Below are 27,824 nucleotides of genomic sequence, written 5' to 3' on the forward strand. Positions count from 1 at the left end.
GCTCCCGCGGAGCCGTTACCTGCGGCGGGGCCGGGCCGCCCGCCCCCGCCCCGATGCGGAGGCGAGGCGCCCGGACCCGGACCAGCGCAGGTAGGCGGGCTGGCGGAGAAACGCTGTCCCGCGGGTACGAGGCGGCGGTTTGGGGTAATTTGGGGGAGGGGGGGAGGCCGGTGCGGCGGCGCGGGGCCTGCGGGTGTGCGGAGCCGGGGTGCTGAGGGGGGTGTGGTGGTGCTGAGGGGGCTTTGCCCTCAGAAGCGCCCCGGGGGCCTCTGTCGCTGCTAAAAAGGGTCTGAGGTGCCGCTGAGGCGTGAAGGCACCAACGTTTGGGGGTGTTTTTTTTGAGGGGGTGATGGGTCCCGGGGGTGTTCCTGTAGCGCTCCCTCAGCGGGCCGGGGGTGCCCGGAGGCCAGCGGGGTGACCCGGGCCAGGCCGCGATGTCCGCCCCGCTGCGATGTGGGGCCGAGGTGTTCGGGATGTGCCCGCCAGCGCCTGTGCTTTGAGGTGTCTCCCGGGGAAGGCGAGGAGACGCCGGGCCGGGGAGGTCTCCGGGCGGTGAGTTGGCAGCTGCGAGTTCTTGAGCAGATGGGTGATGGAAGTCAGGTCTGTCTTGGGCCTCTCCCGGGAGGGCGAGGGATGTAGCTGGGACTGACTCGAGTTGTCCTTCTGAAATAAAATGTATAGGGTTGTGCTTGTCTGCCAGTTGCGATAGCCTTTTTGTGGATGATTTTGTCTTTTCCTGTCAGGGAGCGATGCGAATGCAAAACAGAAATGACTTCTGCCATTGCTGCCAAACTCTTCTGATTTTCTTCAGCACTACTCAGGAAAAAGAGAGTCTTGTGCTGAGCTGGTTTCTTTTTATTTTTTTTTCTCACTAGATAAGATCAAAATATAAGGCTGATGGAGGAGAGAGACTTGTTTTGCAGCTCTCTTTGGTTATGGAAATGCATGGGAAATGTTCATAAAATTAAAGGAGGTAAACAGCTTTCCTGTGGTAAATGGCTGGTTTTGTCTCAGAACTGAGTAAAAGAATAAAGAAAGATGCATGTTTCTTACATTTCTAAAGAAAACGTGTTGAGATAAATGCTCTTTATGTTTCTAAAGTGGATACATGTTTTTAAACGCAGCTTATGATGGGATTGTACAGATGCAGTTTGGAATTGGTGCGCAGTTTTCCTGCAGACTGTGTTATTCCATCTGTTTTGCTGCAGCAAGGTTACTATCTGCCTCCTAGATCATGCAGCAGGAAACCTTGAGCTGTCTCCCAAGCCCTCTGCTAGCTGGACAAGAGGCAGCAAACACAGGGAATTTCACTGAAAGGTCAAAATGCAGCTGGAGAGTTAGTGCACGCAAGCACTTTGGTGCGTTGATAGCTTCCTCAGGGCTGATGAGAAATGGGCTCTTCCTGCCTCTGATTTCCTGGAACTTCTTGGGATTCAGCATCCTCCCTTCCGTAGAGTTTGATTAAATTGGCCAAATGATTGACAGGCAGTTAGGGGCAGGATGCAGGAAGACAAAGTGTGATAGCAGAAGCTTCCTTTCACTGAGGAAAACGGGCTAAAAATGTTTAATTTTGTTTGCTTTACATACATCAGTTTAGGTGACAGATGCGGAATGTGCCAAGATTGCTGTGGAGTTAGGCTGTTTGGAGGGCAGGTTATTTTGTTTAGATAAGAGAGCCTGGAAAACTTAAGTAGGTCTTGAGTTTTGATAAAGGCGAAATCACTGAAGAAGACCCAGCCAATGCTTCAAACTTGTCATGGAGTAATTTTCAAATTAGAAGTGAGTCTGAATGAAACTTAGTCAAATACAACAGATTAAAGCATCTGCAGCAGGCGCACCTGACTCTTCAAAACCACACAATGGTAATTCGGACACAGGACTTCTGGGTCATGGTGGAGTCTCCCCTGTTACAGGCAACTCTCTCTCATAAGGTCATTCATAAATTATTAAGGACTTTCTGAGAACTTGTGTAGGCTGTTATTTTCCTTTCCTCTTATGGGAAGGCTATTCCTTTGCTGTTCAGGAATCTTTTGCTCGTAGTCCATATTTATTTATGACCACTTTTTCCTGTGTGCTAACATTGTCCTTTTATTTGAATTGTTTGCTTTCAGCTTTGGTGTTTACATGTTTGGTGTATTTAAGGACAAACTCTCAACCTGTTTTCTGGAGCTAGACCAGCGGAGCTCTCCGTTCCCCTTGGGAGCAGCTCTTCCTTCACCCATCCCACCAGCTCTCTCTGCAGCCTGTTAGGTCCTGAAGTCTTGAATTCAGAAGTTAAGCACTAAAACTGGTTCCAGCAACATTCTTTGCTATATTGCAATTTTCTTTTAAGCCTCTTCTTCATGGGAGGCTTTTGGCATCTTCTCTTTTGCTTCTGTAGGCTCAAGTGTGATTTTTACCATGATCTCTTGGAATGTTAGATGATACTGTGGTAAAAGTGCTGCTGTGCTATTAACATTGTTCCATAATTACCAGTTGTTCGGTGCTATTCTGCTGCATAATTCAGATGTAATATGAAACGTCTTGGCTGTGTAAGTCTGCTGGCATGTTTCCTTAGCCCAGTAAAGATGAATGCTATGCCCTGTCTTTTTCGACCATTTCTTTTAGGGAAGATTTATTCCTCAAACTTCCCATGTAAGGGGAAAGACCTAATTTGTTTTGGCTTCCTTGCAGGGACTCAGAAATATCTTCCACTTGTGCTAGATGAACTCACCCAGCCGGTGGTGAGTGATGTGCTGATAACTGTGCTCTCTTCATCCGCTCCTGGCTGGTGTGACTTCCTCAAAGTACTGGAGCGGAGCAGTGCTTCCACGTGTGCAGAGTCTGTGGGCCTGGGGAGAAGGATGTGCTGCGGAAAGGAGTGTGTGAGATGTGCTTAGGAAGGGGTTCTGAGCAGCTGCTGCCTGCTGTTACGCTGCAATTCGTTCTTCCTGCTGGCTTCAGCAGATGCTGAGAGGAGTGGCTGACCTCAAGATCTGAACACCCCGAGCAGGCAGACCACTGTTTCTTACACAAGTAACATAGAAGGGAAAACTGGAGTTTGCCCTTAAAAACAGGCGAGGGGCTCAAAAGTTTCCTCTGCAAGAAATAAATTTATCTTTTTAATACCACACTGCTCACAACAGCAATGCTTTAACTCACCTGTTTCTTCCTGCTTGGCTGGAACACTGACTTTCTATGGCTCATTTAAGAATCAGAAAAATTCCAAACTCAGATACTGTTTTCATCTGTCGCAAAGCATCAGCTGCCCTCTTAAGTGTTGAAGCACATATTCTTGATATTGCTTGTGTTTATGCATTATGGAGTTTTACTGTTCCTCACTTTAGAGCACCTGAAAGAGGTTTCAGAGAAAAGCTTAGAAAAGCTTGACTAGAGAAGAGGGTGCTGAGGCACAAGTGAAATGAAGAGGGTGATCCCTGTTTTGAACGTTGAACTGTCATTCAGAACCCCACTAAGAGCTCTTTGCCTGTAACATTATTTTAGCAGGCACTATTAATATCGAAAAAGCTTCCTGTGAATGCTGCGGAAAGGAAGTGATGATGTTACACTCTGAATATCTCTAAGCTGATAATTGGGCTAGATTTAAGCTAGAACCAGGTTTTTTGTGTTCAATCTGGATGACCCAAGGTTAAGAGCAAGTTGTAGCCTAGCTATGTGTATCCTTCCTGAAGGAAAAGACTGGGCAAATAGACACAATAATGTAAGGTTAGTAATGATTTCATGAGTTAATTGATGGTTGATGTTGCAAAGAGGATGTAGGCATGAGCCATTAAACAATTAGAAGAAAATACAAGCAGAGCATCATAAGGCAAGGAGAGAAAAATGATGATGCCTCTAAGGTACTATTGCTTCTTGCTGGTATTTGTGGCTCCAGGCAAAATAATTTTCACCTGCAATCCTGTCAGTGCTTTCGAGAGTGTCTGTGAACTGCTCTGAAATTTTCATTTGCTGCTCATTTCGCTTTTTGCCAGTTGCACCCAGGCCTGCAGGATTCAGCATTACATTCCGGTTTTCTGAGAAGACAGATCTTGACCAAATGAATTGCAGTTTGTGCAGACATTGGGTTTTACTTTTTATTGTCTCATTAAAAAGTCAAAGTTCATTTTGTAAGACACATTATACAGTAATGTAATCAATGTCCTGTTGCAGGTGCTTATAACCATATTGTAGGCTGAACTTATTTCTGTCATCAAGGATGTATTATTACTGTTGGCTTTATTAAATTAGCGAAAAAAACAGACACTACTGTCCATCAGAAAAGGCATGTCCGTCAAATGCTTTTTTTCATTCAATAGTAATAGGTGCTAAGGAGATAATATTCAAAGAAAGTTTATCAAATATCTAAATATGTTAAAATACCAACTTTACTGTGGGTTTTATATAGTTGCAATAGAAGAAATAATTGACAGAGGTCTCTAATTTTTAACTTTAGTTCCAGTTTTTCCTCCAGCAAGAAGCTGTCAGTCTCTAATCTGCAGCAGCTCCTAGGCTGCTGTCTTCATGTCTTGTGACTGTTTCTGCTAGGAGGTGGTAGGATGATGATCAGAGGATTATTTGAAGGTAAATATCCAACAGTTAATATGTTGCTACAGATTATAATGCAAGAGTCTCTCATGCCTCAGCATGTCCCTGATAAGTCTGCTTCAAATCTTTACTATCTCTGGATTTTTTCCCATGCATTTGTTTTTAAGGGGTTTTTGTCATGCACCATTGAACAAGAGTCTTAAAGAAGGTATTTCAGTGTTTGTTCTGTTACAGAGAGAGATATTCCAATCAGAAACAGTTCCTTTGGAATAACTCGTCTGTTCTTCTTTCCCCACTTTTTCCTGAGTATTTTGTCACTAAGGGCAAATGAGCCCATTCAAAGACTTTTTACTTTCCTTGTATAGATTTTAAACATCTGGGCAGCTTTTCAAGTATTTTTCTGGTCTGTTAAACTTTTGTTTAAAATTTGGCTTAAAAATTTGGATTCACTTCTGCAGAAGTCATTGGAAAGTGAGGCAGTCCTTCACTGTGCTGTGGTTTCTGGAGTGCCTCTTGCTAGAGGATGATCGTATGTTGTTCCAGGTTGATTGTTTTTTTAATAACAAATTCTTTAAGTCACGAGAGAATGTTTCCAAATTGTTTTTGTATTTAAGAAATAATCAGTATTTTGGATGGATAAAAATACCTCTACTCCATTGCAATTGTAAGGTAGCAGTTTGACTGTACAACACTTGCAACCACAGAGTCCTCTGTGTATAATGGGTTGCACAAATAACTGTCCTTTGCTTCAGCTTTTTTATTCTTTGTATTATCATTTTTCTTCCTGAATATTATTGGAACAGGGCTAAATCCACTGTTGACTTAAAAAATGTTTGTTATGATTTTTTTAAACAGGGTAGAGGTTATTTCCAAATTTATTTCATTATGGCTTATTGTTTCCAATGAAGAGATGATGAAGTTTGAAAGCGTAGGAAGGATCTGAAGATACCATGAGTTGATCAGGAGGCTTGGGAGGGAGAGTCCCAGAGGAGGGGACAGACCTCGGGGACTTGGGGGCCACCTATGCCAGAGCAGGTAAGCTGGTGAGAAGACTAGATGACCTTTAAAGGTCCCTTCCAATCCAAACTATGCTATTCTATTCACAGAGGAGCAGAAGAAACCTGGTGAGAATCACAGAGGAGCTGCAGACAGAAACCATTATGCACATGACCCCAAGCTCCTGCACTGCCTGTTGCCTCCCCAAAGGAGTTGGGACAGGCTCTGTGTAACCTGTGGCAAGAATAAGGGAAATTGAGACAAAAAAGGGAGAAGAAGTGTTTGGCTTAAGTTTAGCCTGTGGCGAAGGAAAGGTGTTTACTCATGGGTTAAATCGTTTGTTTTCTTTGTCTCAATATTAGAATTGATGATTAGAAGTTGTATTCATTGGCAATAAATTATATTATTTAAGAATTCACCAAATCAAGACTGTTTTGCCCATTAAAGAGAATTGAACAGGTTTTGAAGATGTGGGAGGGAACTGGGAGCGTTTTATACTGATTTCTGAATGAGGTTTTCTTATGACTTTCTTAAAAAGATAAAGAAGTTAAATTTTTCATATTCTTAGGTTTCTTCAGCTGAGAGGCTCTGCGTAACAGATTGCTTTTAAACATTTTTTACATGTTTAAAAAAAAACCCCACAAAACCCCATGAAAACTACCACCTAATTAACCATTTTTTTACATCTCAGCCCTTATGTTTGATCTCTATGGAATTCAGTACTGCAGAAGCAAACAAAATTAATCCTAACTATACATTTTACCAAGCTATTTTTCTTGTTGTTACATAACTTAATAACATTCTAGACAAATATATCAGTCTTGAAAGCTTTAATGAAAATTAATATCTCATCTATTTGGTCAATAATGAGGGTAGATTAAAATGTGTCATCTTTTTATGGGCACAACTCTTGCAAGTAAGCACAGACATTAGTGTTGTAGTTGTTGCTTAATTTGTGTTATCTGTTTTCCCCAAATGTGTCCCAGAAACAATCTTTAATGGGTTTAAGTTTTCTTAAATGTACTCTTCTAACTCCTTGCATAAAGTTTTGCAGTATATCTGTGCGGTTTTTTTTGTTATTTTAAAAAGCTTCGGAACAGGAAGTTAATGGAGAATTCATCGCTGATAACGTGCACATCATCTCAATAAAGAGTGTCTTACTCAAGTTTTTCCATGTGAAAACATCTCTGCCTTTTAACTTCACCCTTCATTTTGAGACATAAATGTTCCTCAAAACCAAGTAGCTTTCATTTTATCATTTACTGGTTTTGAAAGTATGTTTCATAAGTAATTTGTGTGTATCTGATTTAGAGGAGGGGGCATGAAAAGAGCAGGTGTTTTGGGGTGTTTTACTTTCTGTTTCACTGCCTGCTTGAGCTCTATTGCTCTTGATTAGCAATTCCTTTTTATAGGTTTGACTTTCAGGTTTCAGTTGCTGTGGGCTTTACACTGCAAGCTTCTTGATCTTGTTACATGAACTTCAAAGGCTGCATTGTGCAGCAAGGCTTTGAGATGGACTGTCTTGCAGGTGACTTGTAAAGCTGACTGTTTCTACTGCTTCTGGTGGTACTGCGAGAGGGCAAGTTAATTTGTATTTTCAACTCCTAGAAGCTTCAGGTGTAGTCCAAGATGTTGTGTTAGCTGCTATACTGCCTCTTGTCCTGTTGGGCTTTCAGCAGTGGCTTGCCTAGGGTAGCTTCCCCATGGACTCGAGTAAGAACCTGTAGAGCTGAAGATTGCAGATAACAGCCCACACGCAGGTACTCGCATAGATGTGGGGGATAAGCTTCTGCATGAAGAGTTACTGACCGACCGTAACTGTCCGTGCTGGTGCTTCCTCTGTGGCTCTCTGGTCCCTGTCTGCCCAGGCAGTTATTTTGGAATGGTACCTGCTCACGTAAAATGCTGAGCTCGGCCGTGGAGGCTGTTAACTGGACTCTCGGTGTGTGGGGAGGTGGGAATGTGCTTGAATTGGTAGGGTGAAGGAGATAAGTGGAAACGTCCCCTGTGTGGGGTTATGGTTCTAGGGGCTTATTGAGAGGGTGGTGAGGCATGTAAGTACATGTGGGCTGGGCTGGTCCTGTCTCCATGCCTGGTAGCACTGTTGGCACTCAGACAATGGGGGCTGAGAGTCCTTGTCTTTGGGTAAATCCAGGTGCTGTACCTAACCAAGCACATTTTTTCAGGGTGTGGCAGTGGTCATGTACAACTTGACACTTTTTAGTTTTTAGCATTCCCACATAAAAAGACAGCCTGAAGACTTAAACTAATTGCTTCTGAAATATTCCAAGTGTGGAAATTTTGTCTACTTAAGAATAACAATGAGACAAAAGTAAATTATGGTGAAAAGAATAACACCACAAAAAGCTTTGGAGTGTTTTCCTACTGATGGACAATTTAGCTTTTGCAACAGCTTTACACAGATCACTTAAATTCAGTAGATGAAAAGCAAATTTAAGTCCCTTGAGTCTTCACTAATTACCACTACAGTGAGTAGCTATGGAAATGTCAGCACAAAATGTGATTGTAATACAGCATTACTACTGAGACATCTTTTGTATGTGAATTGAGATATTAGCATTTACAGCTCCCAAAACAAATGTAGCACTGCCCCTTGCTGAAAGGGTGTCCTGGTGTTTGGCAGTGGTGGTTGTATGCAAACAACAAAATCTGGATGCTATAGGTGCAGCTTGTCTTTGGTGCTTGGTTTCTTGACTGCCATGGTTCTCTCTGTAAATGCATAGATTTTTTTGTTGTGAATGTCAGGAAGACTGTGGGAAACGTGCGCTCTCAGGTACTTGTTACTGCTGACCTTGCTCTTTTGAGCACTCTTACGCCATTCCATCCAGTGGAAGGCTGCTTATTGATTTAGACAAGAGTGCAGGATCAAACCCTGAGTAATTTTTAAAAAATGCTGAGCTGGACAGATGTATTTTGGCTTGCTATATCTGTCTGTCCATATATATTGACTTGATGGAGAAAGGAATCATCTGAAGTAAACGGAACTGACAAAAGTCAACCTGAAGTAAACTGTTGCAAGTGAAATGAAAACTGACATGATTTCAGTTATATAAACAAATTAAAACCATTGAGCATCCTAAGAGTTGAACTCAGAAAGGATGTGCTGAGATGATTCATTAAATTCTCTGTGTTTTCTTCCTTTTTGCACATCCAGGATGAGTGAAGCAACTGTTTGGGGATGACTGGAAATGATTTTGCTCAGAGGCAGGGAAGACTTTCTGATAGCACTCTTTTATTGCAGTCTTGCATTCCTTGTTAATCCCTTTCAGTCTTCATCACTCTCCACCTCTTCAGGTTCTTCTCCATCTTTCAGATCTCTTGCAGCCCTCCCTTTTCTTTGTTTTGAAAGGCTTCGTGAAAAGCGCATCTGCTGTAGGATCTCTGCATACAGTTCTGTAGTAGGAAATCCTCACCCTTGGAAATGATTAAAAGCGTGCAGTTTGCAGAGCACTGCTCTTCAATGATTTGTACAGCAGAGTAGATTGGCCCCGTCATTCCGCACCGCAGGATGATTCCAGGAGTATGTTAGTGCCATTGGGCAATAAAACATTTTGTATACACTGAGCAGTCTTTCATAAGTGTTTCTGTCAAATTACAATAGAACTTGGGTCGTAGAATAGGAAAGACTAATTTGCAAAGAAATGAAAACCTGCTTTGAACAAAGCAAAGGCAGTGAGGCTTTGACCTTACCCTTGTAATTCAAGCTATAAAACTTTATGGATTTGATTCAAACTGCTGGAAAATATGTGCTTAATCTGGAGTGTGTTCCCTTGTAAATGTTAACCAGTACCACGGCCAGACCTCACGATGTCACTTGGTGTGGCGGTGATTTCCTGGCAGCAGGATCCTCTGATGCCTAGTCTGATTCTTTTGTGCAGAATCCATTCTGATCCAGGTTCCTATGGATTGTGATCAAGTTACCTCTTTGTGTTGTTTACCTGAGAGCGAATTATTACCTGCATTGTTCTCTATTGAAAATGGCTGAAGCTTGTTTCCCGCTTTCTCTTCAGCCATTTTTCTTTTTAAAAAAAGAGAATTTCCATTTTGTACTACTCCTCAGCCATGTATATTGAGATGTGTGGAACTGACAGATGTAATTATTGTTTTGTTATATGTTGTAGCTGAGGCATATGCAGCGTTCAGTGATCATGTCCATGCAGTAAGCAATCCATATTGGGGAGCGATCCCCTTCACTTTTACCGGACAGTGCTGAGTGCCCCTAGTTTGTGCTCATCTGAGCCAGTCTCCTCCGAGGTGCTCTGGCTGTTGGTATTCTCTGTTGTATGTGGAGCAATCCTGGAGTTTCCATGTGGTCTGCAGGCCTTGTTCATGCTCTCCTCTTCAGCTCCGCAGCGTCCTCTAATCACCGCTCGTTTCACGTACCTCGCATGACCATGCTGGCAGGCTCCGTGAACTGGGACTGCTCCCTGTGTGTGTTGGCAGCATGATCTCTATGGATACCTGTCATCTCCAAGATGTGTTGGTATGAAGGTAGAGGGTCCCAGGTAATGATGAGGGGTGCTTAGTTGTCTTGTCTGCCTAGTATGGCAGGAAGGACATGTGTCATGCCTGGAATATAAGGTGATGTGCAAATCCTGCTGTGTTAGCACTGGACATCTCAAGGTAGAGCAGTTCAGCTTGGTGATCCATAACTGGCACTAGGGTATGGGCTTTGTAACAACTTTTGCTGATGCGCACTAGGCCTTTACCCATGTGGGCTCAACTGATTTGCTGCAAATCTTAGCTGAGAGCAAAATGGACTTGTAATGCGGATGACTGGGGTGGTGGTGTCTGTGGCAACTAACGGCATGGACTCCAAATCATGTCAGCAAGCAGAGACTGAGACGTTTATTCTGGGGCACACCCACCTTTCATACACACCTTCAGTACCTTCCCAACCACTCAGGCCTTCCCATCCCACATGTGCAAACAGGCCATCAAAACCAGCTGGACCCTTTCAGCCAAGCTCCGTGCAGACTTAAGCTTAAACACTAGCTCAGCTTCTCTTTATCTATTGCTCCCAAGGTCATCCTCCCACCAGGGTAGGTGCTTTCCATCGGAGCTCCGTTTAACTCTTGTAATGCCACAGGTGTCAACAACCAGTTTTGCTCCTCAGCGCTGTTTTTATTCAGCGGTATGGATGCAGCTGGTAAAGACAAGGTGTTACTCTGAGAAAATGATGAGCTTGTAAGGCTTGTCAGGTTCCCTGTGACCTGCTGTCTTGTGTCCTGACAGGTTGTGTGGGAGGCCGAAACTGGATTTGGTTTCCAGCTTAACTGCCACCGTTGTGGGGGACCTTAGGGTGTCACTTACCTCTTGGGTCTCAGTTTACCCTGTTCCAAGACGGGCTTAACGGTACTGACCTCGATTTGTACAGTGCTTTCAGATCTGCTAAAAGGCATTGTTTAAGGTGTTGCTGCTTTGTGACAAAGGCCTATAAACGGGTGTGACGGTCTGTGCAATTAATAAATACAGCTACAGGTGGGTAATTTGAGGTTCTTAGCAGTATTGTGATTACCAAGTTACCTATGTTTGAGTTAAGTGGTGAAGTTTGCTGGTGGCAAAAACCATTAGGCTTTTTTTTTGTTTTTTTTTTGCCTTGCTCCGTTTTGTGGATTATAACCACTTGTGGGAGAGTCTAGAAAGCATCACTTAAACGTTGTCTGTTCTTCAAAGGACTTAAGATGCTGGTGGTAATCGTCCTCTCTCCTTGTCCCACCCTGTCTCACGGTGGTTTGTGGCTTTTCACCTTCTACCACGTATACCAAATTTGTTACTGAGAAAGGATGTGTGGCTGTGCAAAGGGAGAGAGACTTTGTATCATCTTCTGAATTAGATATCCCTGAAACTGCAGTGGGCTGGATTTCAGATCTGGAGGGGATGCTTCTATCTTGTCAGCTCCTTCATCCTGGTGTTTAAGAACATCAGTTGTTTGTCCAGCGTTTTGAAGTGGTGATACAGGCTAGTTCAAATGGGTCATATTGCCCTATAAAATAAAAGGAGGTGGAGCAGAAAAAAATGTGGAAAATCATTCCTAGATAAAAGCCTTCCCTTAGCCCTGCTTTTTTTAAAAGTCCTTGTGACAGAACTCTTGGCAAGAGAACAGAAGAGCATGAACATCTTTGCAGTGGAGAGCAGAGGGGGTTAAGCACTGAGATCAAAGGGAAGGAGTAGGGCTGAAATCCCCCATTGTGGAGGATCAGGCTGCACCCTTCCATGGTTGGCTGATCACAGGGAGTGCTGCTTCAGGAGGTTGGTAAGGCAGGAAAAACCCTTGCCTGTATCCCTTCTCCTTTCAGGGCAAAACCTGCAGGCTCCTATGGGTAGGCTTTGCGTGGCGTTTCCTTGTTTGCTGACATCTTTGGTTAATGGGAGCAGTCTGTGAGAAGTTGGTGTGCCAGCCTGCATGTTTCTTTCCAAAATCAGAATTGAAGCATGCTGATAGAAGCTCATGGGAGCTTACAAACAGTAAGCAGCGAGATTGCTTCTCGTTAGCTAATGATCAGTGACATGCCCATCTGTGAGGGAGCACTGTGTGCTCCTGCTGGGTTCACAGCGTTCCTTGGAGGGGAGCTGCTGCTGTGCACAGAAATTGCCCTTCTGCTGGCAGCCTCCTGGTACTGCTGTGTGCTGGGCAAAATTTCCTGCACACCCTCTTTGGTGTTTGCTGTTGAAGTTGCTGACCATGTTGTTGGGGCTTCTGAAGTGGTCAGCAGTAGATTCAGACCGACGATGAGACAGGTTTGCTTAACCTCAGGGAAATCAGGGAGTTGGTTTGAGATGTGAGCTCCGGTTTTGAGGATGGGATCAGGGTAGTGTAGTACTTGCACTTTGATTCAGAGATCCTAAACACCCTGAGAATACTGTGAGATTCTTTTCCTGTCTGGAGGCTAATAATTGCTCAAACGAAATGGTGTTTGACCAAGATCAAACAGAGGTGTTTGACAGTAACTGATGTAGTTGCAGTTATTAGACCTCTGGCTTATGAAGAATGCAAAGACCTATACCTGGCAACATGTTCGTATTGTTAGAATCGTGTCCTGGCAGTGCATCTGAAATGAGTATGTTCTTGATCACGAGGAGGTCAGGAGCGATTCAGTATTCCTGACACGATAACCAAGAACCACAGTCTTCTCTGGGAAATAAAGTAGGTTAGCAGTCATTGGATGTACCCTGAACTTTTTTCCATTCAGAAAACGTTATGATAATATTTTTCTTTCTTTTTTACAGCAATGCGGAGTGACAATAACTCTGTGAAGCTGAAAAGTGATTGTTCACCTCCTGTGCAATGGTATAAGGTGGCTGCACATGAAGATGAGAAGACCAAGCTGGTTTTTAAAAGGTACTCGCAAGTAAGTGTCACTGTCACAGCAATAATAGAGGTCAGTTGCTCTCCCCCTAGCCTGGGCAGTTACAAAAAGGATGCAAAAATGAAGGGATGAGATTGCCACAGGAACTGAATGGAGGGTTAGGCACACAGTGTTCCCTGGGGCACCTAAAACACTTTGAGGAACCTGGGCACTCTTATAGTAGTGCCTGTTTTCCCAAGGCGATATGAGATCCCAGTACTTCACTCACAAGTATTTCTAACCTTTTTTGTATCCAGATAAGTAACAATGTTGAGGCTTTTGTACAGTCTGCTAATTGAAGAAATAGAAGGGCAGTGGATGTTTAGTGGGTATTTTGGGGAGGTGTCCCCTCATAGTTAATCTGTTTATGAAGACTTCTAGAATGCTACATCACAAAATCTTCATTACTCCATTAGTTTTAGTTTAACATCAAACTGGAATTAATGAGTGTGTGCTAGTGTACATCCAGAACCATATTTTAGACCAAAAAAGCTCACTACTGTGATGCCTCTCTGCCATATGAATTTTTAGGTCTTAATGGTTAAAAAACCCAAAGCCAGACTTTTATATCCACTGGTGTTTTGAGCACCTGAATGGTGCAGCCCCAACTCAATCTAGAGATACTTGATAAACCTCTGTGGGAGAAAACCAGCCTCATTCATCTGCTGTGAATCCCATTTCTGCCAGTCAGCCAGTTTCCAGGGGTTGCAGCCTAACATGCTAATAGAGGTTTTAGACCCTCTATCCGTGCAAAATTTAATTTAGTTACATCAGATGTGAGAACAGTGCTGCTTTTCCAGTGGCCACCTTATTAGCAGCACATACTGCTAATTAAGTGCCAGGATTGCATCTATTAGCCAATATAGTACAAGCTTTTTAAAAAAAAATCTTGGAAACCTGTATTAACTTGAAAGATTTTTTTTTTTTTTAAGGCATTTAAACAAATGTCCAGGACTTAAGAAAACATAGGAAATGAAAATCAGTAATAAAGCTCAAACTACATACTTGAACAACAACCACAATTCGAACCAAATGATGCTGTAATTTTTGCAAATTGGTTTAGACATGAAGCAAGTCAAGTGAATATTTGGAGATCAACAGTGAGATTCCTTAGGAATGAGAAATGAGTAGATCAAAGGTACGGATAGGCTATATTACTCAATTTTAAAGTAAATAATTAAATTAGGCTTCTCAAGATAAACCTGAGCATCTAAACTCTGTGTTCTAGCCTGCCAGTGAGTTGAAAGTTTTGCTTGAGAATGGTGGCCATTGGCCCAAAATCTTGCAATTAGAAGTTCCATCCTTTTTTTAACTTGCATGAAAATAGATATGTCAAAATAGAGTTGCCCTTTAAAGTAGGAAAACAAGTCACTTTTGGTTTCTTTGTGAGGAGAGCTGTTTGATCCATCAGAGATGCATTTAAAGTAGATGATGCAGGCATAGAACTGCATGAATCAGAGTCTCAATAGGCACCATTTTCCTTATCAAAGCATCTGTGTATGTTCATACTTCCCTGCAGATAGTTCTGAAGAGTCGATAAAGACTTGCAGGGAACAAAGTAATAGTTTTTCTTGATTTGAATAAAATGCAAGTATTCACCTGAAGTTCTTCAACTGTCTTAAATTTGTTTAAAAATACTTATTTAACAGTTGATGGATGGCTGGAAAAAAAGATGATTTTTTTCCCCCCTCTCTCTCCTTCCCCTATACCCTCCTGTTTGTTTTTAGACTTCTTGCACTGTTTGTGGTTGGAGGGTGCTTCCTTTATATCCTCAAATTACGTTTTGGCCCTGAAGAATGTGACAGAACAAAAATGCCATATGTGGACCTCGATCGTGTAAGGGTTGGTATTTTTTGGCTTTTTTTTTTAATTTGGCTTAAAAAAAAGTTACTAATTGACAATATAAGAGTTATAAGGGTCTATAACAAAGAACTAGAATGCTGAAATTATTCTGTGAGGGGAAAATATATTTTGCTTCATTTCATGCTGTAGAACTTCTGTTTTTTGTTCTTGTGGACTGGCAACAGAAGTGCGCAGAGAAACTGGATTTTTAAGGGTAAAATGAGATAACTGTGACTGTTAAGAATAACATTTGAAATGGACATGTGTTGTGTTTAAGGTGTGTTGTGTGTAGCAGGGCTAATTTGGCAGAAGCTAAACCCCCTTGCATTCCAGCTTGTCTCAGATGTTAGAGGGGCTGGGGGTGGCTGAGTTTAGCCTCTGAGTGATGCCCAATGTGACATCTTAAATTTTGGCTGAAAATAGTGCCGATTTTGGCCTATCAGTCAACAGCTGATATGTTGAACTAACACAGGTCCAGATGCACTAATAGTGCAGGGCCCAGTCGTGGTCGATGAACTAACACGGTTCCAGATTATGCCATGAATCTGGGCACGTCCATCGAAATAAAATCCTCGTGACCAGTTCCACAGTTAAGGTAATTTATTCAAGCAACAGATACAGATTCTTTTAGGTTGCCGGTGAGGAATACACTGTCTGTAAAGCACGCTTAGGTACCTATGAACATGTATATGGTGCAGGATGACCATATAGCACTATTAATACAATTACAAGCTTGATGTCTAAGTTTCCTGGGGAAGCACCTGGTAAAACCAAGTGTATGAATCTTACCCAAAGGCATCCCTTTGGGTGGGGAAGAGAGGTTCTGCCCGTCGACTGCTCCCAGAAGTCCGTAGTGATGTCTCCCTGACTTCTCAGTGATGGTATCTTCCCCACCTTGCTGCTTTCTTAAGGATTCTTTATACTGTTTTCCTAAGTTTAGGTGGAGCTTGAGTGACTGTAGTCATGCATACCTTTATTATTGATTGGTGCAAAATTCCCTCACTTCGATTTAAAGGTATAGGCTAAGAAAAATTCAGAGAGCATGCTCAGGGGGAGAGGGAGGCGGGTAGCTTTTGGGATGGAGGTGTGTTTTGGTATTATAATGAGATTATAATGAGCAAAGTTCATCCACAGGACACGATTTCACCACAATTGCTGGCTCAGTGACCAGCATTCTTGGTAGAATGGGGTATTATCTCTCATTTGACAGTAGCTGTGTGATTTATCTGCTACGAGGTACCATCGAGTTCCCGTACCTGCCTTGTTAGCACAGAGCCTGGCCATGGTTATCTCCATACCGTTCCACCCTCCCTTCTCTGAGTTAGCACACCAAGCTCCCCTGGTGCTGAACATCTGAGAATGCAGGCCAGGTTGCCTGGGGAACCATCACAGAGCAGATTCCTTACATGCCAACCACGTTCCATCCTGGATGCTTTCTTAGTTCTATAGGATGTGGATATAACTTTACTTCCTTACTCTCAATAAGTGTGCCTCCAGTAATTAGTTTCAGTAACTTACCCCCAGTAGTCACTCCACAATGCGTCATCGTACTATTGTGTCAGTGCAGATGACACCAGTGATCAGAAAACTGATGCAAATGAAAAGTAACTCATTAAAAAAAAAAAACCAACAAAACTACCCTGCCCAAACACAACACGTTAAACCAAATGTTTATTTTTACCTAAGCCAGTTCCCCAGTCTGCTTTGCCTTGTAGTTGCTCAGATTTGTTTGTGATCATGGGGCAGATGTGCAGGAGGGAGTAGCTCTTGGTTCAGTTATTTAAGGCGGCAGCTACTTACTTCAACTACAGTTTTGCATGTGGCTTTTAAGCTGGTGTAACAGACACCAATAAAGCTTTCTCTTAATTCTTGCTGACATTTCTCTGCCTTTGCTACTTAACCTGTTTGCTCTTTGTAACAGTACTTACCTTGGCTTAGAGTTGTTACATTTCTGTCTTTGAGTGTCTCAATTCTAAGACACAACTTAGAGCAGAAGCCCTGATTTAAGTCTCATCTTAGCATCACTGCATGTGCATCCTCCCCCACCTCCCACCTTTTTCAGTGCATATTTTTCCCCTTCTGAGCCTCTTTGCCTCCCCTTTTTCTCTTATTTGACTTATTTCTGTTCTCAATAACATATTATTGCTTCCAAACAACCACCACCTTAAGCCAAGCAAACCTGAAGACTGCATGGACTGTTTATTGCTGTCTCATGATTCGTTTCTAGAGTACAAGTCTTATGAGGAGCGGCTGAGGGAACTGGGGTTGTTTAGCCTGGAGAAAAGGAGACTCAGGGGAGACCTTATCGCTGTCTACAAGTACCTGAAAGGAGGTTGTAGTGAGGTGGGTGTTGGTCTCTTCTCCAAAGTAACAAGCAATAGGATGAGAGGAGATGGCCTGAAGTTGCACCAGGGGAGGTTTAGATTGGATATCAGGAAAAATTTCTTCACAGAAAGTGTTATCAAGCATTGGAACAGGCTGCCTAGGGAAGTGGTGGAGTCACCATCCCTGGAGGTATTTAAAAGACGAGTAGATGTGGTGCTTAGGGACATGGTTTAGTGGTGGACTTGGCAGTGCTGGGTTAACGGTTGGACTCGATGATCATAAAGGTCCTTTCCAACCAAAACAAATCTATGATTTTGTTTGTGTTAGATGCAGGATGAGGAAATATCATTGCTCTGTGTCTAGTTAGGTAGTAGCTGATTGCAAACTGTTTGGGGCAGTTGTCAAGTTATTGGCATCATTAATTTTTACTGATAGGATGCACAACTGTCAGCCTTAAAAATGAGGCTCTTCCAAACATGCACGGACTTTTGCTGGCAAAGTACAGCATGAAGTTGCTCAGTCGTGCTTTGGCCAGGAAAAGTGTGGTGTTTATGCCCAGACTTGCATAGAAGTTTGTAATGGTGGCAGAGGCAGTTCTGTAGAACAATCTTGTTTAAAAAAAATATAAAATCAAAGCAGCACAACTTCCCTCCTTGTGCACCCAGATACACACTTCCCTTTCCTTAACAGTACAGAAGGGGAACTGAGGTAGCACTAGATTTGAATCTTGACTCTGACTCCCGTGTTTGCTCACAATTTTTTTTTTTTATTATGGTGGAGGAAAGCTCAGCAGAGCTGTGTCAGGGAAGAGAACATGCAAAAAGATGTTATTTTAACTGATAAAAATAATACCTTTGCTATTTCTGTCCTTCCTTGTATCAGATACCAACTTGCCACTACAGATTTCTAAAAGATGTACATGAATAGTGGGTTGTTTTTTTTTTAATGAGATGGATCAATGTGTAGTTTTATCTGACAGCTTAATCTTTATATGCATTATGGAACTGTAGTCTTTTATTTTGGTGACTAGTCTTTGAAAGAAGACCTGAAACACCTCCACCTTGCATTCCTTTTAAAGTTATGTTTTCGTCATTAGCAATACTAAGCTGGTGAAGGGTCTGGAGAACAAGTCTGATGAGGAGCGGCTGAGGGAACTGGGGTTGTTTAGCCTGGAGAAAAGGAGACTCAGGGGAGACCTTATTGCTGTCTACAAGTACCTGAAAGGAGGTTGTAGCGAGGAGGGTGTTGGTCTCTTCTCCCAGGTAACAAGCGATAGGACAAGAGGAAATGGCCTCAAGTTGCACCAGGGGAGGTTTAGGTTGGATATTGGGAAAAATTTCTTCACGGAAAGTGTTATCAAGCATTGGAACAGGCTGCCCGGGGCAGTGGTGGAGTCACCATCCCTGGAGGTATTTAAAAGACGAGCAGATGTAGTGCTGAGGGACATGGTTTAGTGGTGGACTTGGCAGTGTTTGTTAGGTTAATGGTTGGACTCGATGATCGTAAAGGTCCTTTCCAACCAAAACAATTCTATGATTCTATAATACCACTTTAGCAATACTTCTGGAAGAGGTGTCACTTCATTTTGATAAGTAAGAAAGTCCAGCATGCCATTTCACAGAACTTGTACCCAGTGGACGTGTCTCTGGTAAAATCCTACCACAGGCAGAACTCAGGTCACGCAATTCCGCTTCGTGGCTTGCTGCTGAATTAGATGGGTAGAAGTATGTCTAGATTTTTTAATTTGTTTTTGTAAGTAACAGTACAAATGTTCTCAAATGGCTCATTTTCAGTTCTCTCTTTTAGTAGCCTAATTTATTCTTTAGAAAAGCTCCTATCCAGATTTAAGCGATTGGATGGATAAATGTTCCTTTGCAGGTTTTCACCCTGCACTGGTTAGTATCTGCATTTGAGCGAATGCTTTAAAATGTTGTGTATTGCCATGCTTAAGCTTTCTTTATGAACCCCTGTGCTTGCTAAACTGCCAGCAGTCAGCTGGTGGGTTGCATTAAGAGGGCTTTGTATGTTCCTGAAGCTTTCCTAGCTGAAATCATGTATGTTTTGTTTTAGAGAGCACAACAGTATGCCAGCGCTGCATTGCAGGAGCAATGCCGGCCTTCTTATGTGAAGAAAGAAATGGGGAAGTTGTTTGCAGAGAAATACAGCATGGACATATCTCCCTTCATAAGAAAAAATATAAATGAAGATGAAGCTTTATTTAAATATGAACCTCCTTTTGGATTTCACAAGTTTTTTGATAAGCTTAAAAATCTCCTTGAACTCTTACCTGAGCATGATTTACCAGAAGATTTAAAGTCAAAACACTGTAAGCGTTGTGTTGTTGTCGGCAGTGGTGGAATTCTGCATGGATCAGAGCTAGGTCACTTACTGAATCAATTTGATATTGTTATAAGGTATGTATTTTCTGTTTAAGGATTCCAGCTACTTCAGCTTTACTTTATGAGCCAACTTTGTTTTTTAAGGGGAAAGTATCTCCAATGTTTATGCAACTTATAAGACTGTTTCTGAAAGTGCTTTTGAGAAATTTACTTGTGACTTGATGCAATTTGAAGTCTTAGGAGCAAAATAAGTTGTCATGTTCCAAGACAGGAATTCAGTGTAATTATTTGTGGACTTCAGATAGAAACTAGTGAAGTCATAGGCAGGTAGGCAATCCTGGTTTTATCCATTCATATGTTTAAGCTGTCAGAGGTGGGCTTTAGGACTCACCTCTGCCTTTTTCCCCTTGGTTAGTTGGGATGCTTATTGGAAGGATTTTTTTTTTTTATAACAGCTATTTCAAACACAATAAAAGTTAATTGGTGTTTCAGTGAAGCGTTTGCTTACACACTGTATAGCATGCTTATCTTTCCTTATCTTTACAAGACCAGTGCATGCTTTCTATGATTACTCGTGTTATCTAATGTCTGAATTAAATGAATACACACCCTGTATTCGTGCCTTCTGAACGTTTCTGTTTGAACTCTCCTTCCTTGTATTTTGAATCATGTAAAGTCACAAATAAATTTAGTACAAGCATTTTCCCAAGTTGCTTTGTAAACTAAGACTTGCTCCTCTGAAAAAGGGAAGACTTGATACAGTGAGTCAATATCTCTTACACAAAGGTAAACAAACCTGTTAGCATGTGGAGGGGCGGAAGACTTGCATTGACTCTTCTCTGAAATTGGGGCTGGCAGGGTGAAGGTGACTTTTCTGTTGATATAGAAAAGTTTGTTGGACTTACACTGTTCTGGACAACTGATGGAGCTGGATGATGCTGTTCTTGTCAGCAGTGTGCTAGCATCTGAAATTTTTGGTGAGCTGGAATGATGTAAACCCACAGGATGCATTACATTGCATTGAGGGGATAATTTGAATGCCTTTCTGTGTGTGGTACTTGTGTGTGTGTATATATGTGTGTGTATGTATATATATACATAAAAAAGATAATGCAGGCAACTTCCTGTGTGTTTTCTTTCCCTTCCTCTTTTGAGCCTCTCTGAGTTGGCAGAAGGCAATGAATGTGAAATTCTGCAATGCTGTTTCAAGTTACTTTTCTATTCAAGCTTTTCTTGTTGAAGTTTTGCACTTGTGCCAGTTAATCCAGAAATAGAATTGGCTTCCTATCAAAGATAAGGGACAGATGAGTGTGTGCGGTGAGGAACACGGAGATACTGAGAAAACGCTCTTCTCTGCTCTGTGGGCCAAATAAAAGTTCTTTGCTTAGTGTCTGATGTTTTAATGAAATTGTAACCCATGCATATTAAATACAGGTTCTCTCCATTGTGGTTTTTTTTTTTTTTTTTTAGGTTAAATGATGCACCAGTTCAAGGATACACAGATCACGTTGGTAACAAAACTACTATACGGATGACTTACCCGGAAGGAGCCCCCCTTTCTGAGCACGAGTATCCTCCTGCTAGCTTGTTTGTGGCTGTTCTGTTTAAAAGTGTTGATTTCAACTGGCTTCAAGCAATAGTAAAAAACGAAACCTTGGTATGTAATGTGGCAGTGTTATGTACCTGTGATTTTTGTTTGGTTTTTATTTTCTAGTGCTTAAGAAGCTGCCTGATCTGTTAATTCCTGTTTTATTATACGGAGGATCTTTTACGTAACTTTGTGGGTTTTTTAGCTCTGTCTCCTAGTTACAGTTGGTACCAGCATTCATGTTGAAGCCCCATGCTGACAGTAACACTGTTTTTTTCTGCAGATATTGGAGGCTTGCACCAAGCTACATGACATATCAAGTGTTTACTAAAGTGGAATTCATTTCACATTAGGTTTAAGTGACTTGTTCAAGTCTGCAGAGCCTGAAACAGAAATGAGATTTCTGGATGCCAGTCCATTTTTTTTTAACGGCTAAAGTCTGTGCTGCTGCCATAGGTATACATGCAGTTAATGTGTAATTGAAGCATCACAGTTGTTAGTTCACATTTGTCTGTGGCTCCAAAATTAAGAGGTCCTTTATTTCTCACTGAATATTTAAAGAAGTGCAGAGATTCCTAAGGAACTGATAGAAAGGTACCATGTTTCCACATTCTCTTTAAATTGGTGATTTTCAGCCTTTTTGGTTTGCAGGCAGGTAATTTCTGCAATTTGGAAACCAGTAGCTATTTTTTTCTGACCACAGATAGAAAACAAGTGGTCTGAATTATTGAGAGAGATTTAGAAGAAAGCCTGTCAAGTTTTTTTAATGGTTTGATACATACTAGTTTAGGTACTCCAAGTTACCTTCTTAATTCTGTGATTTTTTTAGAACATGAGAGCACATGGAAGGTCTATTTAATACTGACAATGACTGTCTGCTACTACTTCAGTCCAGAGAGTGTGTGCAGGGATATTGCCTTGTTTTGAATAATCTGAGTATGTTTTGTAGAGGGGAGATTTTCCTGAATGCATGAATTTGCACAAATTTAAGAACAACTGCTCCCTGTTTTTTTTTGTTTGTTTGTTTGTTTTTTGTTTTTTTTTTTACCAGGGGCAAGACAATGTTGGTCTTGACCTCCCTGCAACAGTGTGGTAATTTTGGTGACCAGCAGCTTTCTAACTTGCGTTGAATCCTTAAGTTACTTGTTTTACAAGCTATCTGGCTATTTCATGTTTTAAGGTTTGGTTTTGAAGAATGACTAGTACAAGGATGGCTTTCTGTATTAAAATTTGTCTTGGGGGGATTGAAAGAGGGATTGCTTTTTGGCATCTGCAACATCCTCTGTTAGTGAGTTACAAGACTGAAGTATGTGCTTTATGAAAAGGGTACCTTTTCTTGTTTTGCATGGCTTAGGAGCAGGTCTGCTCATTGCCACCTTCTTCCTTGCTCTGGTGTTTTTGCTGGTGCAGAGAGCCAGTTTTGGGAACTGATCTGGGAGTGGGCATACTGGAGAGAGTCCACTGAAGGGCCACGAAGATGCTTAAGAGACTGGAGCATCTCTCCTGTGAGGAAAGGCTGAGATAGCTGGGACTGTTTAGCCTAGAGAAGAGAAGGCTCAGGGGAAAATCTTACTAATGTACATAAATCACTGAGGGGAGGGTGCAAAGAGGATGGAGCCAGGCCAGCCCAGTGACAGGACCAGAGGCAACACACACAAACTGAAACATCAGGAAACACTTTTTGACTGCGAGGGTGACAGAGGACTGGCGCAGGTTGCCCAGGGAGGTTTTGGAGTCTTCATCCTTGGAGGTATTCAAAAGCCATCTGGACATGGTCCTGGGCAACCGGCTCTAGATGTCCCTGCTTGAGCAAGGGGGACTGGACCAGATGACCTCCAGAGGCCCCTTCCAACCTCAACCACTCTGTGATTCTGTGAACTGAAAACATAGTTCTGCTTTCAAATACTAGGCTTTCAGTTGGATCAGCTCTCTGGGTAGATGCTGGTACTTTAGTAAACTGGTTCAGAGCATGGGTGGGAAGATGGGACCATCGCAACCTAGATTTGATCAGTTTAAGCTGCTGTAGAGTTGTACCTTAAAGCCTGTTTAAAAAATACAGGTCTATGTTGCAGCTATATCAGTTTATTATTTGCTTAGTGTTACCCATTATACGGAAAGATTGTTAAAATGGGCCTGACTTAATATTGTTTTTTCCATTAGCATGCATCTAATTGACTGCAAGTGGCATGAGATCAGAACCTAGCTTGCTGAGTCTTGTGTAAATCCTCTTCTGAAGTGTTGCATTTGTCACTAGGTGGATGCTGTCAAACAACAGCTGTTCACTTCAAAGCCTGAGCGAAATTGTTTTAAATCCAGTGCTTGCTTCAGTATGCCTGGTTAATGTTCGTGGAAAACGGTGGTTCCTTTTCTCATTTCTTTAAATACTGCTGCCTGCTCAGTTGTGCAGGGGAAGGTCCAAAGAACCTGGAGGTGCTGGTGGATATGTTGACTGATTAAACACAAAGTGCAGTCAAATATTCAGAATAAACAACTTTTCCCTCTGCCATCCTCTCTGCAATTCCAAATACTTTCAAGGTTTTTCCTCTTTTTGGGTCAGCCACTTGAGCTGTACATTGATGTTCCTGAAACTACCTTAGCTGTAAACTGATACCTGAATTTCTCAGAATCACTGATGAATTCTATAACTTGTGTACTGCGTCTGCCACACACATTGCAAGCTCAGAGTCTGCCTTTGCTAAACGTTTTTTTCTTTCTCTTAGCCTTTGTGGGTGCGACTCTTCTTTTGGAAGGAGGTCGCTGAGAAAATTCCTTTTACGTCAAAGCAGTTTCGGATTCTGAATCCAGTCATCATCAAAGAGACAGCTTTGGACATTCTACAGTACCCTGAACCTCGATCAAAATTCTGGGGTTGGGATAAGGTAAGAAGTTTCCTTTTAGAAGACTATAAAATACAAAGTAAAATAAGAAACTGAAAAAAGTTTTGGGCTCTTCCTTCAATATAGTTTCTCTGTGCAGTTTCAGAGCTGGTCTCAATAAGGACATCAATGTGCTCTCAAAAGACTCCTGTATTTTCTTGTGTAAAATCAAAGTAGGATTTCAGCTCACCTTTTTGGATGAGGTATTATGCCTGTTCATGCTGACATGAAATGGCCTGTTTTACAAAGCATTCAGATGCAGCAAGACATAAATTCATTCCAGTACAGTGTTAACACCAGTCACAATGATGTGTGAGTGAAATATTAAAGACACACATTAGTGTGTCACAACTAAGTGTGTTAAGAGCAGCCTTGTTAAGTCAAACCAGCAATCAGCTATAGACAGATGTGTCTCCAGCTGCAGGGAAGGCAGAGAGAGTATGGAAACCAGGCCAGCATAAAGCAACCTTCCAGCAGCTGGAACTGCTAGGTATGTCAGTGTGCTCAATAGCAACTGACAGATATATCCTCCCTCTGTGTCCTTTGCTCCAGCAATAGGATGGAGTGATGAACTGCCCAGTTAATTTTACACTGCATTTTTGTTATTTTAATTACTTGTTTGAGAAACTGGATGTTGCTAGTTCTCTTAAACTATGAAAAATACTTAATAACCATCATCTTTTTACCTTTTGTGTGAAAGCATTTAATGGTAGCATTATTACATAAAGGTTTGAAGGATCTTCTCACATTTATTTATAAAAATAATGTAACATACCCAGCTATGTATCTTTTAGTTGTATTGCAGTATACTTGCCTTCTGCATGGGTTGTTCAGTGAAAAGTCAGATTCTGAAGAATGCTGTTAGAGAGCCTGTTGCTCAAGAATGAAGTGAGCGTACACCAAGAAGTGTCAAGTTTAACTGGGTGTCAGGAGTTGTTTGAGTGTTTGGAGCGAGGGTTCACTTGTAGTTTAACTACATAGTAATAGGGCATCTTGCCTTCACAGAAAAAAAAATTGTTGACAGCCAAACGTCTTGTTACAGGCAAATACTCAAGTTGTCATAGTATTTGGCCCTAAAGTTTTTAGTTTACTTGGTCATTTAGTTGACTTTTAGTTTTAGTTGTAATTGATTTCAGTTTTAAGTGAGGAGAGGGAATAGACAAAGCCATTAAATTTTGTGAACTGTTTATAAAAACAGGCAAAGACTATGTTTGAATTCAGCAGGCTTCATTTTTCCCCCTTTTTAGAACGTACCTACAATTGGCGTCACGGCAGTTGTTCTGGCCACACATTTATGCGATGAAGTGAGCTTAGCAGGGTTTGGGTACGACCTCGCTCAGCCCAGCACACCTTTGCACTATTACAACAACCTCTGCATGGCTGCCATGAACGGACAAACGATGCACAATGTGACAAGCGAAACAAAATTCCTGCAAAAACTGATCAAAGAAAAAGTTGTCAAAGACCTCACTGGTGGGATACATTGTGAATTCTGCGGCAAAGACAGCTAGTGACTGATGGGCGACGTGGTTTGGATTTGTCAAATTTCTAGAGGTTCAGCTCGAACAACCTTCTCACCATCATAAGTAGTTCTTTAAAGTGTGTATAAAATGGATGTGAAATCTCTGCTGCCTGTTTTAATGTCAGGTTCAATTTGTTGGACTTTTAAATTTATTTTGATGTCAGATTTTACTTTGCACATTTTTGTGGATAACTATGTAAATACAACTTGGAGTTGAAAGAGATCCATTTAAAATATTTAATGTTTTAAGTTCTATGAAGAAAAGCAGTGTTTTTGTTCTCAGATGTATATGGTACGCACAATGCTAACCTGAGTGGTCTGACAGCATACAAGATTTTCCACTGAACTACTGTCTTTGTCAATCCAGTTCTTGGTGTATGACTCCTTTTCATGCATGCCATGAAAAGAAAGGTGTATGCTTCTTAGGGCTTTCATTTCTTGCAACTTGAGCGTTGTGTTTCCCCCTCGAATATTTATATTCTTTTGGTTTTGTGCTAATTTTTTTTGTGCGGGTGGAGGAGGAATGTAGGAGTGGAGGTGAAGGGAAAAGTAGCTGTTGTGGGAACAACTGAATAGTAAGTACTTTGGCATTCGTGATTGATACTGAACACATTGATGCATTAATGTATTAGGTTAGAATCCTGCTTTATCGTGAGGCATGTTTGGGCTCAGGGCCCACTGTAAGAGGATTTAGCCAGTAGGAGACTTTCACCTAAATCAGATCTTTTGTCATTTCCATTCCTTAAGACCCAGATAAATGTTTCTAACTAGTTGATTTGCAGCAGAGTTCAGCTACCCCAATTAAAGAAGTGGCATTAATACAAAATCTGCCGGTTTTCTTTTTTTTTCTGGGTGACTTGAGACTTGCTGATTCTATAAAACCCTGGTTTGTATAAATCTTCCATTTAGCAATAATAGAATCTATGACTAGGTTAAAATTTCCATTGGTTTACTTTATGATCCTTAAGTTATTAATTACCCATGTCGTAACCTTAATAGTTTACAATGATGATAACCCTTATGAACTCTAGTGTTGACTATTTAATTGAAGGGAGAGGTAGAGTTATTGGTTTTCCCGGATCAACTTTTAAGTCAGCACTTGGGTGAGTGTGTATAAGTTAAGAAGAAAATCACTCTGAGAAGGTAGTATGATCTAGAGGCAAGCTAGGGAACCGCTGAAAGCAGTGTGCTTAAAAAAAAAAAAAGCTATAGACATATGTTCTTGTGACTGGAAATCAGTGTATTGCAAAGAAACTGGACTGTGCAGATCTGCAAGCGGGTTGTGGTGTTCATTTTCATTTTGTAACTAGTAGCCTTGTAGTTATGACTGTGTTTGCACTGAGTAGTGTCATTACTCAATCTACAGTATGTGAAAAACGCTTTATTTGGGAACAAAAGTTTGTTAGCAAATTGATCAAAGGTTGGCCTAGAAACACTGTTCATGGTCATGGACTTTCCACATGGTGAACATGCCCACTTTTTTTTTTGTTATGGGCTAAATGTGAATGTAGTTGTAGTTTTAAATTTTCAAAATTCTAATGTGGGAAAGCAAGATTAAGGTGGTTGAGTGTGGGTTGGTTTTTTTTTTTTTGAGTGGTTTTTTTTTTCCACATGGAGAGAAGGTCTACTGAATGCTAATGTTAGAACGCAGGAGCAGCAGACTGATTCTGGCCGTTATAGTAAAGGCAATAAAATGACATCAGATCATAAAGCATAACTCTGAAGAACGTTGTGGACCTCATCTTCGTAAGTCCCATCTACCTGCGTGTCCTTGAAAGCCAGTTGTGGGTGGTGAGCAGATTTGAACGTCAGATTGTTGTCTTTGATGCTGTTTGTGTTTATAGCAATAATATTAATCTAACTTCTCCTCCTCTGTGAAACACATTAATTTCTGTACTAGCAATACATTTCTAGTCTATGTTTTTCTTGTAAGTATAATAATTATATGTTTAATTTAAATATTTCATATGTGAAGAGTTTTATACAGATAGTCTTTTAGTTAATATATTAAAATGTGCTAATTATTTTCTCCTGGTATTTAAACTGGAAGCAAAGTACCTTCATTTCATTTCGTATTAGTGAAATTTCGGAAGATTTCAGAACGTGTGTGTTGGGAGGACATTCTGAATACACTGAAAGTACGTGTTTCAGAGCCACATGGTCCTCACCAGTTTGTTGTACTCAGTAACTTAAAAATAATCAGTTGTTTAATGTAAATGCCAATTGCTTTTTGGAGATGCTGTATTTACTGTCAAATTCTGAAATTATGTTGATGTAGGATTAGATTGTTTTCCCACCAGTTTTATGGCTTGTGATAAAACATTGTTCTCCGTGGTAGTGTGTACTGCATTGAATATGCCTGCACAGACTCAGCCATCCCTGAAATGGCAACAAAGTTCAGGTTGCTAAAAGCAATAAACTGATGAAACCACTTCCTACTTA

The 27,824-nt window shown here is 41.4% G+C and overlaps 1 protein-coding gene across 7 annotated transcripts; it reads left to right on the forward strand.

Moving 5' to 3' along the window:
* ST3GAL5 (ST3 beta-galactoside alpha-2,3-sialyltransferase 5) lies at nt 1-27,824 on the forward strand. 7 transcript variants are annotated; one of them, XM_068403062.1, is made up of 8 exons: nt 1-90; nt 5,380-5,559; nt 12,772-12,883; nt 14,618-14,732; nt 19,128-19,471; nt 20,867-21,053; nt 23,705-23,863; nt 25,108-27,824. In XM_068403062.1, exons 3-8 carry the CDS (start codon nt 12,774-12,776, stop codon nt 25,369-25,371), a joined length of 1,179 nt encoding a protein of 392 aa, XP_068259163.1. In that variant the 5' UTR covers nt 1-90; nt 5,380-5,559; nt 12,772-12,773; the 3' UTR covers nt 25,372-27,824. The 7 variants fall into 7 exon arrangements, with proteins under 7 accessions (XP_068259163.1, XP_068259159.1, XP_068259160.1 ...); XM_068403063.1 differs by having other exon boundaries at nt 60-124; XM_068403058.1 differs by lacking the exon at nt 5,380-5,559 and having other exon boundaries at nt 4-144.

Source organism: Nyctibius grandis, chromosome 6, assembly GCF_013368605.1.
Source record: "Nyctibius grandis isolate bNycGra1 chromosome 6, bNycGra1.pri, whole genome shotgun sequence".
Classification (NCBI taxonomy): Eukaryota; Metazoa; Chordata; class Aves; order Nyctibiiformes; family Nyctibiidae; genus Nyctibius; species Nyctibius grandis.

Excerpts from the sequence above, each read along its gene's own strand:
- ST3GAL5 (XM_068403058.1), top strand. The coding sequence starts at position 54 with ATGCGGAGGCGAGGCGCCCGGACCCGGACCAGCGCAGGTAGGCGGGCT. Across the intron at positions 12,884-14,617 it reads ACCAAGCTGGTTTTTAAAAG|ACTTCTTGCACTGTTTGTGG; the intron begins GTACTCGCAAGT and ends GTTTGTTTTTAG. Across the intron at positions 14,733-19,127 it reads TGGACCTCGATCGTGTAAGG|AGAGCACAACAGTATGCCAG; the intron begins GTTGGTATTTTT and ends GTTTTGTTTTAG.